The following is a 9,985-nucleotide window of genomic DNA, read 5'->3' as shown; positions in this document are numbered from 1 at the left end:
AGATCCAAAAATCGCGTCCGTTACAATACATAATTAGACTGACTATTATACACTTATACACTTAGTAATTAAGGCGCTCGCAGATACATTGTTGGAATCTCATCACTTGCGCGTTCTTGTAAGCTGCCATTAGCTTGTTACAATACAGAATTAGACTGACTATTATACACTTAGTAATTAAGGCGCTCGCAGATACATTGTGGTAATTTTATCACCCGGCGCGTTCTTGTAAGTTGACATTAGCCTGTTATGTAATCTATTATTTCAGGTTGTATAGCATTACGTAATTATATTTACATTTTTCTGATCTTATATATATACATGCAAATCTGTAAACTTACTAGGATTTTTAACGTTTTATTTTTTAACTTGTAAATATTGTTCCAATCTGAAGAAGGCCGAAGGCCGAAACGTCGCATTAAAAGCCGGAACAGTTAGAAGTTTGCTTCATGACGCCTCATCTTACACTTAACTATATATATATATATATATATATATATATATATATATATATATATATATATACAAATTAATGAAAATGTCATTCAGAAGTTGTCCGTCCTTGGTTCTTTCATTAACTTCATTAATTAACTACGTCTGACCGAGGCTTGGACTGTGAATCCATTTGTGATCCTCCTGTGGGCAGACATGCGCTGTTGGCTCGAGAGACCACTTAACTTGTAATTAAATTGTCTCCTTCTCTCTCGTCCGCCTGTGAATCGTCGTTCCTGTCGATCCAGTGTCATCTAGTTGGAGAAAAACATTGGCCCGGGAGAACCACGTAAAATCTCCATTCACTATCTAGATTGGCCGTGTAGCCAGTACGGTTGCTCTGATAGTGTAGTGGTGATCACACCCGACCGGTAATCAGGGGGACGTGGGTTCAAATCCCGCTCAGGGCATAAAAAGTTTTTCTTCCAATGAAAATGTCATTCAGAAGTTGTCCGTCCTTGGTTCTTTCATTAACTATATATATATATATATACATATATATATATACATATATATATATACATATATATATATAGTAGTGTATGATGGGAACAGAAATCGAAACAACAAAGAAATGAGTGAAAATGTGTTCAGCCGGGAATCGAACCCGGGTCTCCTGGTTACCGGTCAGATGCATTACCACTAGGCCACTGAACCAACCCCGCCATTCAGCGGAATTGGAAGGACCTCTCTCTTTTCACTCATTTCTTTGTGATTTCGATTTCTGTTCCCATCATACACTACTATTAAATATTTGTCAGAAATCACTGTGAATCGCCTTCCGAAAGGAATAGGTTGGTGAGATAAAATGAGGCAGTTAGTTGTAATTACTTCCCTGCTCATCCTATTCAATTATTATATATATATTTAAAGTCTTTATACCATTGTTTATTATATAATGCCTGCTGCTCGTGTTGGCCCATCATTTCTCATGCAAACCTTCACTTCTGGTTACAGAAAACTCTACCGCAGAAATTCCTGCTACAAACTTCTGCTTGTGTTTTTACAACTCGATAGGAACGCAACGAAAATAGTTTCCATTAATTTTAGAATACACTGGAGAAAAAGGAAAACAAATCCAATCATTTATTTGAATGATCAAAATTCAAACTCTCTTTGTCCGCTTCATGTCAACAGCTTGGGTAGTTCTGTGTTTTTATCGAGTTGTCAAAGCACTGCTTTCAGCGACCATGTTCTTACAGGGTGTTTCGTCATTGTTACATGTTATGAGATTATTATTTGCTTGAAAATTAATTTCTAATGTTTTAGCAATTCTTTTACTTCATTGTTTTCACGCCGTTTGAAAAAATGACTTAACAATGTGCAGATAATATCCACCAACTTTTAGCAATTTTTTTTTTAATATTTGAACACCTACTAATAAAATATCTGGAAACTTGGAAATAAAAATGCAAAATGACAATCTTACCTAAAACGCATCACTGTCGGAGAATCGAAGAAGTTGAACGGTAATGTTGCAGCTAATCCAAAAAACAAATATTACTCGTAACATCGAAAGAAAAGGATTATGAAGGACAACAGTTCACTAACCATCGTAAAAAAATTATGCAACTTGGACCACGTGCTTACCACCTGGTGCTCGTTATATTAGGCCCCGTTCACCAGCAGCTTTATTTCTACGGTTAGGCCTACCTTCCACACTAGTCCATCTCGAAAACGAAGCTTTTCCAAAACGCTTTTCAAACCGGAGGACTTTCAAAACGCCTCTATTGCGCTTTAGCTTGAAGGGAAATTATTTTGAAAACAGAGCTTTTCGAAAGCGATGATATCACGATAATCATGTGATTTCCCTTCCCAAGTTTTCCTTAAATACAAATGTCTCAAATGTCTCAAATTTGTTTTTTGCGTTTTCAAATTTCTCAAGCGCAATGTGAGCGGAAAACATTTGATGCGTTTTCAGGGAGAAACCTCCGTTTTCAAATTTCTCCGGCGTAGTGTGGATGGGGCCTTATTTAAATAGTTATCATAAATTAAGGTAGCACTGCAAATTGAAAGTTGTCTGTATTTTCATGTGAGAGTTACATCGATTTTCTTTATCATTAGAAACGTTTTGACGCGTCAATTTCTGCCTTTTAATTACATTGCAGACGTATTGTAAAGGTAGGTTTTAGTAAACGGTTATTCAATCACCAATAACGATACTACGAGCTGTTACTGAGCTCAGCATGTGAAACTGACAACCAATCACATAGATTACCTAGCTTTATAATTCATCAAATATTTTCGCTCGAACGCGATTGGTACAAACGCGTCACGTGACTGAATATCCTCAGCCAAAAATGGGGAATATCCGAGTGATATTCCCCAATTTAGATCACACGTGTTGAGAAAAATAGTAAAGGAAATACAAATGAAATATTATAGGAAATATTTAAGGGAAGGATAATAAGGATAATAAGCGCAGTTGCAACCATTGACTTTAAAAAAAATGAGCGGATATTTGTTCTTGGACAACATCTGTTCCTCGGAACTCACAGTTTTCCTCGAACTTCAATTTCGGAGCTCGAGAGCTGTTGCCCTCCGCGGAACAGATAATGTCCACGGAAAAAATTTCGAGCATTTTTTCGCACCAAATGGAAGCAATTGTTTATACATACAGAAGCAGGGACAATATGCAACAAGAACAACAAAAAATGCAACAAACACTTTTATTTCACCCCAGATCTAGAAACAATCTATTAAAATAATTATTGTTATAAATTAAAAACAAAATTGATAGGGGTGATGGCTACCCATAATAACGTACAAGGGTTCAGGTGCTCGTGAACGAATAATAGATGCTAATTAATGCAAAAACATGAATGATCATGCAGCTCTTACATACACAACTTAAGCAGCTGTGATGATATTTAAGCCTAAAAAAAAATCCAGACTTGAATGGAATCAAGACCAATGGTCTCCGGGTTATTTATGTAGTGTACATACCCGTAGATTGCTACAATAACCACCTATTAAGCACTCCCCCTATTCTAAATTCAGCAACCTCTTTATACAAGCTAAGCGTACCCAAAGCGACAGTGACATTCGAGGCATTAAAATTGAATAGACCGATTAGATTAATGAACTATGAATGAACTCTGAACGCTGTATTGAACGTTATCCAAGTTCTTGAGTTAAAGTTTCTGTTTTTCATTAAAGTACTGTGCTACATTGTGATATATATGAAAAACGAATAAACGTCCCCTCTTCCAATAAGCGAGCTCCCTTAAACTACCAAATGTAAATAGCCCCTCCTGGCGCTAAATTGAAGAACTGCTATAACCTTCCTGCCGGATCTGTGAAAGGTTATTGCAATTCTTTAATTTAGCGATTAAAGATTAAAGGTAATACTCCGGTAAAGTTGCCTACCCTGTGAGAGATTCCCTTATCCTGCTGATCAGGGAAGAGGAGAATCGCTGTCTCGCAAGGCAAGTTAAAGTGCTAAGATTTATGATAACTTTTTTTCTCCAATATGTATAATGCCGTCACATTTTGCTTTAAGTATAAAAAAGTAGCATTAAAAGAAGAAGTATGTACATTTCGCCGATAAAAGTAAAATATAAAACTTTAAAGTAAAAAGCTGTTAAAATTGAGTCTTAAAGTTTTCGATCTGTTTGATCATCATCAGAGTGTTGTTGTTGTTGTTGTTGATGATGATGATGATGATGATGATGATCAAACAGATCGAAAACGTTAAGACTCAATTTTAACAGCTTTTTACTTTAAAGTTTCATAAAAGAAGAAGTGTTTTTGATTTTTTGATCACTCCAAAGATCATGTCCCTGCCGTGGAGGTTAAATTTTGTGGTCAAACTCGAGTTCGTGTGGATCCCGTGAAGCTGGTGCAGCTACAGCATATCATTTCCTTTAGCTTCTCTCGGAAGGTTTTGTTGACCAGAGCGTACACAAATGGGTTGACAGCGGAGCTGAACAGTATTAGCGTATGAGTAACGGCGTATGCATCTTCACTGATACTGAGAGATGTGTTACTGTCTAAGTTGTGCACAATTACTTCAGGCACCCAGCAGATTCCAAATATAGCAGTGACAGCTACCCCCATCAAAGTGACTCGCTTCCGCACTCTCAGGACGCCCTGTGTATAGAGAGAGATAAGTCCAATTAAAATAGTAACAAAGTAGTAAAAAGTAGCAAAGTGATTTTAACGTAAGATTTCTTCAAAACAAGATGTCACTAAATACGCTTGCATAAACTATACACGCGTGCATAAATTTGATGTACTCTCGAATTTACTCAATAGCCATTTCTCTAACGGTGTTAATATATTCGAGCTACTTGGTGTTACCAATAATAATAATAATAATAAAATAAAAGTTAGATTAAAGCAAAAAGTTTATGCGATAGCACAAGGGAAATTAATTTGCGCCTGGTGTTGAAATCTTTATTGATATTAATTTTGGAAGTGCGGTCCTCGACTAGTCGCCTGGTAACTGAACTAACGGGAGTACGGTCTTAAGAAGTTGTACATATTTTTGGCAGAGTGAAAATGTCAGTTCCTCTTAACGAACAATAGCTGGATCGCAGACAGAGCAAGCCTTTTAAGTATTCAGAGTATTTACAAAGGTGAAGATGTTTCAAAAAACAGAAAGACTGATATTTTGTATGGGCGTGTTTTCAATGGTTACTGCATGATGGAGAGTATTCCCCTAACAGTAACGCTGGAACAAAACGTTTCCAGAATGTTCGGTGGCACCAGAATATGATCGAAAAAAACGTAGCTACTGCAAGTCGTTCATTTGAACACTTCAGTAGTTATCGTCAGAGAAGCGAACGAAAAACGTTCACGTATTGATCTTGTTTCTTTAAAAGGAGCTTCGTCAGCGTTTGCGCATCTTGAAAAATTTAGTGAAAAATTTTCAAGCCTGTCGTTTATAATCCGTGTCAATCTTCTCCATCCTTAACCATCCTTGTTGCTTTACGATATATTACTCTCTCTTTCATTTTTTTCTATCTTAGTAAAATGCTATTTTTAGGTTTCCTTCAATTTATAGATACATTCGTAACTGGCCAAAATAACTCAGATTACGGTGACTGATGAGCTCCTCTACTACTTACCCTCTGTCGGAAGGTGGTTCGATTGTCGGGATCATGTTTGAACCACAAGGTGCAGACGACTCTGGAATACAAGGCAGCCATTAGTATCATGGCTGAAATTACAATGGCCGACCAGTACAAAAAGTAAGCTTTGGGTATCCTTTCTTCACTCCACGCACAGACATTGTCCTTTACGTTTAAGGCTAGAAGCAGTGGTATGTGGATTACCAACGCAAAGATCCAAGAAGCGGGAATGATCACCTGAAATAGGGAAGCCTAAAACGGTTAAGATAGCGACGCAAATACTATTTTAAACCTGTTCCGTTAAGGCTTCTTTTAGAGATGCTTTTCAAGGAATAGTAATACGCATCACACTTAAGATTCTTTTCATTTTCGAAGTTGTTGTAACTTGCAAATGTGAACAAATTAATTGTTTTATGCTGGTTTTCACCGATAACTTCACGCCTAAGAATAATAAAGCTTCACTTGTAAATACTGCCCAGCCAAATTTTGTAATATTATTTGTGCTAATGGGGACAGCAAGAGAGAACTAGCAGATAGAATTACTAAAGAGGTCGAGACTGCAGGCCAGGAAAATGACATGAAAACCCTCTACAGCACGCTTGAGTTGTCAGGCAGGAGGCAAATACAAATAGCCTAGTGCGTGGACGTTACGGCAACGTTCTCAGTAAGACATCAGACCAGCCTTAAAGATGGGAAGAACACTTCAGCAGTCTGCTCCACGATGACCTGGGTAGTGAGGGCCGACAAGAAGATCAAGAATGGAAAAGCACCAGGTCCGGAAAATACCCCAACCGGAGTCATGAAAGAAGATTCCGGGCAGACAAGTCTTGCACGGATTAGAGAGTGACTCTCTTCATCATCATCGAACATTCGCTAGAATTGCAGTCACCGTTGCATGTCAGTTTTGTTGACTTCAAAACGTTGTTTGACACGGTGGACAAAACAATGATTTGGAGAATCTTGGCAGTATGGCCTTCCTGATACGACCATTAAAATTATGAGAGCCTCTATGACGACAGCAGCTGAAGAGGTATCCACAATGCTGGTTTTTCGGTATCGCTCACTGCCAACACAGGAGTGAGACAGGGCTGTATCCTGGGTGATGAACTAGGTGATAAAAACAACAACGGAAGAGCCAAGAGGCATTCAATGGATCCTCATGCAGAAGCTAAAGGAAGGGTTGGATTTCGCTGACGTCTTTAGCCTACTGTCACTCACTCGGTAGCATATACAGACCAATACTTAGAGACTGTGCGGAGTTGTCAGGACAAAAGGTCTCGAGATCATCAGTGTCACAAAAACCAAGAGCCTACGAATAAGTGGAAGCCAGGAAGCTCCCAGGGACAGATGAAGATGGCAAGTCTAGGATGAACAATGCACGTTAGGCCTTTGGCACCCAGAGATCAGTATGGAGGAGGAAGAGCCTCAGCTGGAGTACGAAACTGAGACTATCCAAAAGCAATGACAAACCATTTCTCCCGTAGGGGGAAGAAACGTGGAGACGCATTAAGAACTTGGACCACAAAATGCAGCTCTTCATCAACATCTGTCTCCGTCAGACTTTGCGCACCAAATGGCCAGAGCAAATCTATAACCAAGAACTCCTGCGAAAAATCAGGCAGGAGCCCATCACCGTTACCATCAAGAACAGAAGGTGGAAATTGATCTTACGCACCCTACACAGAGAGCAGACAGGCGTCACCCGCCAAACCTTGGATTGGAGCCATCAGGAGAAGAGGAACAAAGGAAGACCAGCTCTGGCATGGACACGAATTCTGAAAGCGGAGCTAAGGACTTTCAGCATGACCTAGCTGAGAGAAGGCGAAGAAGACAGATGGAGGTTTGTATTCAAGGCCGTAGTTCCAGAGGGAAGGAAATAAAATGAATACGTAAATAATGGGGACAGCTGCTTCATAGACTGCCAAAATGTCTTCTTCAGTTACAATACAAAACAAAAAAAGCATTTTGCTTATAGACCGTTTTCATAAATGCCTGCCTATTCGAGTTTTAGTAGCCAGCCAGAATGCGTAAAAAACACAATGCACTGGCTTGGTACATACTAATACTAATAAATAATTTTTGTCAGTGACGCACCTTCAGTTTACGCTTGGAAAGTTTGCCCACGCTGCCAGTAGGATAGACTACTGCATAATATCGTTCAGCGGCAATTGCAGCCAAAGTAACAACCGAGGAGGTTCCAGCAATCCAGGCGAGGTTTCCACCTGTTATTATTTTGCATAAAACTGTTCCAGCTATCCCTTCTGGGTGGGTGGGAGTGATCATGTAGACAGTCTGTGGTGTAAGAAAGGTCGAATACAAGGCATCCGCTACAGCCAGGTTCACAAGTAGATAGTTGATGGGAGTCCTGTGGACTTAAATATGATAAATAAGCTGAAGATTAAGAAAGTTAATTCTCCAAATAAGCCTTATTCCCAGGGTAATCCCTCCTGAATTATTTTTAGATCATTTCTACATCCTAGGAGGGTCCAGAAAAAGGCACTCCTATGACGCAAATTTTGCTCACGTGGACAGCCCAAGTGGCTTTACGTTAATTTGTTTCCTGCAAAAAACATCCACATATTGGATTGGAAGCGATTTCTATGCTCTAGTCGACTTTCTTATCAAGGAAACAATTAACGCTCCCAAATATGTTGCTTAATTGAAAACAATGAAAACGTCTGAGTTGTCTGGGTTGTAACTCTTAACGCCCGATGAAAAATAAATACAAGAACTTAAAATTGAAACACTTTAATAAAATTCTCTTAATTTGAAGTTCATAAAATATTCTCCAATGCTTGAATCAGTCTATGTTAATCAGAAGCTAACTACTTTCTATTTCACTGTTACATAAAGTTGTCGTGTAAAGCCTCAGTAACGTTTCAAAGTGGCTGTGATATTTTAGTTAACATACCTCATGTCTCGATGTTTCTTTATGATCGCACAAACGAGAAAATTTCCAACGATGTCTATGATGACAAGTACGGAGTGTGTCGTCGCTATGGCAATGCCGGATGATTCGATCATGGTTGAATGTTGTTGATGATATCACTCAGTCGCTAGTTCTGCTGGGTTTAATAACGAGATAAGGAAGGATGAATTCCTGATAACTGAGCTGATCACTAGTGTAACGTGAGAAAAACAGAAAAGTGGCAATAACTGATTGTTGGAGATAATCGATATCTGATGAATATTTCGTCACGTGATGGTACCTACGGTATAAATTAAGGGGATGAAACTTGACACCTTCATTATATCATACCATATGATTACGTAAGTTAGCAATGAAGCACATGTCATGCCGCATCTTTGATGGACTTTGCTCCCTCTACATGCAGGAAACGCGTGCTTCCCAGTAAACAGGGTTGCAGGGAAAGAAAAACGTATGCGTAAGAAGACCGGGCCGAGCGTGCAAAACCTAACGTGTTTATCCATGTAAATGGCACTGTATCCACAATGTGATGGAATATTTTCCGTTATGGTCGGTATACATCTCATTAAGTAGTTTCCTTCGCGTATAACTTTGAAACAAGGCACAGACCATCAAGAACCTAAGATGGCATTTGGAGCGCAATTGGTTCAAAATGCATGGCGACTTTTTACTGAGGGGGCGCGTATTCTCGACACCAGCTAGCGATTGAGTAGATTTGCCGCCATGTTCGATTTTTTCAATCTTACTTTCTATGATACTTCTTCCTCTCTAAGCCCAAAACAAGATGGCGCCTGTTTGATCAAAATGCGCTCTCCCAATTGCTTAAATACGCCTGGCTAACAAATTCCAGGCAAACAGACACAAGGTGTCTATAGCCATTCTGTCCTAGAAAATAATACGGTCAATTCATAACCTTTTCTTGAAAAAATCGGTCTTAAATAAAATCAAACTTTGTCGAATCTTTACCACACAAGCTCGGATAGAAAGATAGTGATGAACTTTTCTCGGTGTTCGTATTTTTGACAGCTTGTTAAAGCAGATAACCTTACCTTTCTTACACTGAGGACATCTCAAAAGCCATCTTTAAAATGGGAAAAGAGAAGGTATCTTGACAGTTCAACTCGATTCCTTGTGTATATACTTATCTTGGGTTTTTAAGACCACAGACAGTCTTACCATTTTAAACACACGAACACTGCCCACCCGGCAGCAACATGGAAAAGGAAAACATGAAAAAGAATAAAAACTAGAAGTTTTTTTTTTTTTTTTTTTTAATAAACAAACTCCAGGTAGCAAATTAAAACCAGCGCTGCTTACAAAAGAATTACTGGGTCGATATACTTGGAATTTATTTAGCCCTGCTTAAACTCTCGCTTTAAATATATGAACTCTTCCTTAAGTCATACATAATAATTAACATAATAATTATTGCTAGAAATTTGTGCTTTATTCAAAGATGTTCTAAAATGAAATGATGCTGATCAGAGAT

General features: G+C 38.7%; 1 protein-coding gene across 1 annotated transcript; it reads right to left on the bottom strand.

Annotated features, from left to right (window-relative positions):
• Positions 1-3,659: 3,659 nt before the first annotated feature.
• LOC149114281 (tachykinin-like peptides receptor 86C) lies at positions 3,660-8,591 on the bottom strand. Its single transcript, XM_089286759.1, has 4 exons — positions 8,479-8,591; positions 7,662-7,932; positions 5,565-5,804; positions 3,660-4,584 (listed from the first exon to the last, which is right to left on the bottom strand). The coding sequence occupies exons 1-4, from the start codon at positions 8,589-8,591 to the stop codon at positions 4,300-4,302; spliced, it is 909 nt and encodes a 302-aa protein (XP_089142885.1). The 3' UTR covers positions 3,660-4,299.
• Positions 8,592-9,985: the final 1,394 nt, after the last annotated feature.

Source organism: Orbicella faveolata, unplaced genomic scaffold (assembly GCF_042242905.1).
Source record: "Orbicella faveolata isolate gen_17 unplaced genomic scaffold, um_ofav_v1 contig_14, whole genome shotgun sequence".
In the NCBI taxonomy this organism is placed as follows: domain Eukaryota; kingdom Metazoa; phylum Cnidaria; class Anthozoa; order Scleractinia; family Merulinidae; genus Orbicella; species Orbicella faveolata.
The sequence above is the reverse complement of the archived record's forward strand: the minus strand, read 5'-3'. Positions and strand labels throughout refer to the sequence as shown.

Excerpts from the sequence above, each read along its gene's own strand:
- LOC149114281 (XM_089286759.1), bottom strand. The coding sequence starts at position 8,591 with ATGATCGAATCATCCGGCATTGCCATAGCGACGACACACTCCGTACTT. Across the intron at positions 7,933-8,478 it reads AAGAAACATCGAGACATGAG|GACTCCCATCAACTATCTAC; the intron begins GTATGTTAACTA and ends TTAAGTCCACAG. Across the intron at positions 5,805-7,661 it reads TTTCCAAGCGTAAACTGAAG|GTGATCATTCCCGCTTCTTG; the intron begins GTGCGTCACTGA and ends TCCCTATTTCAG.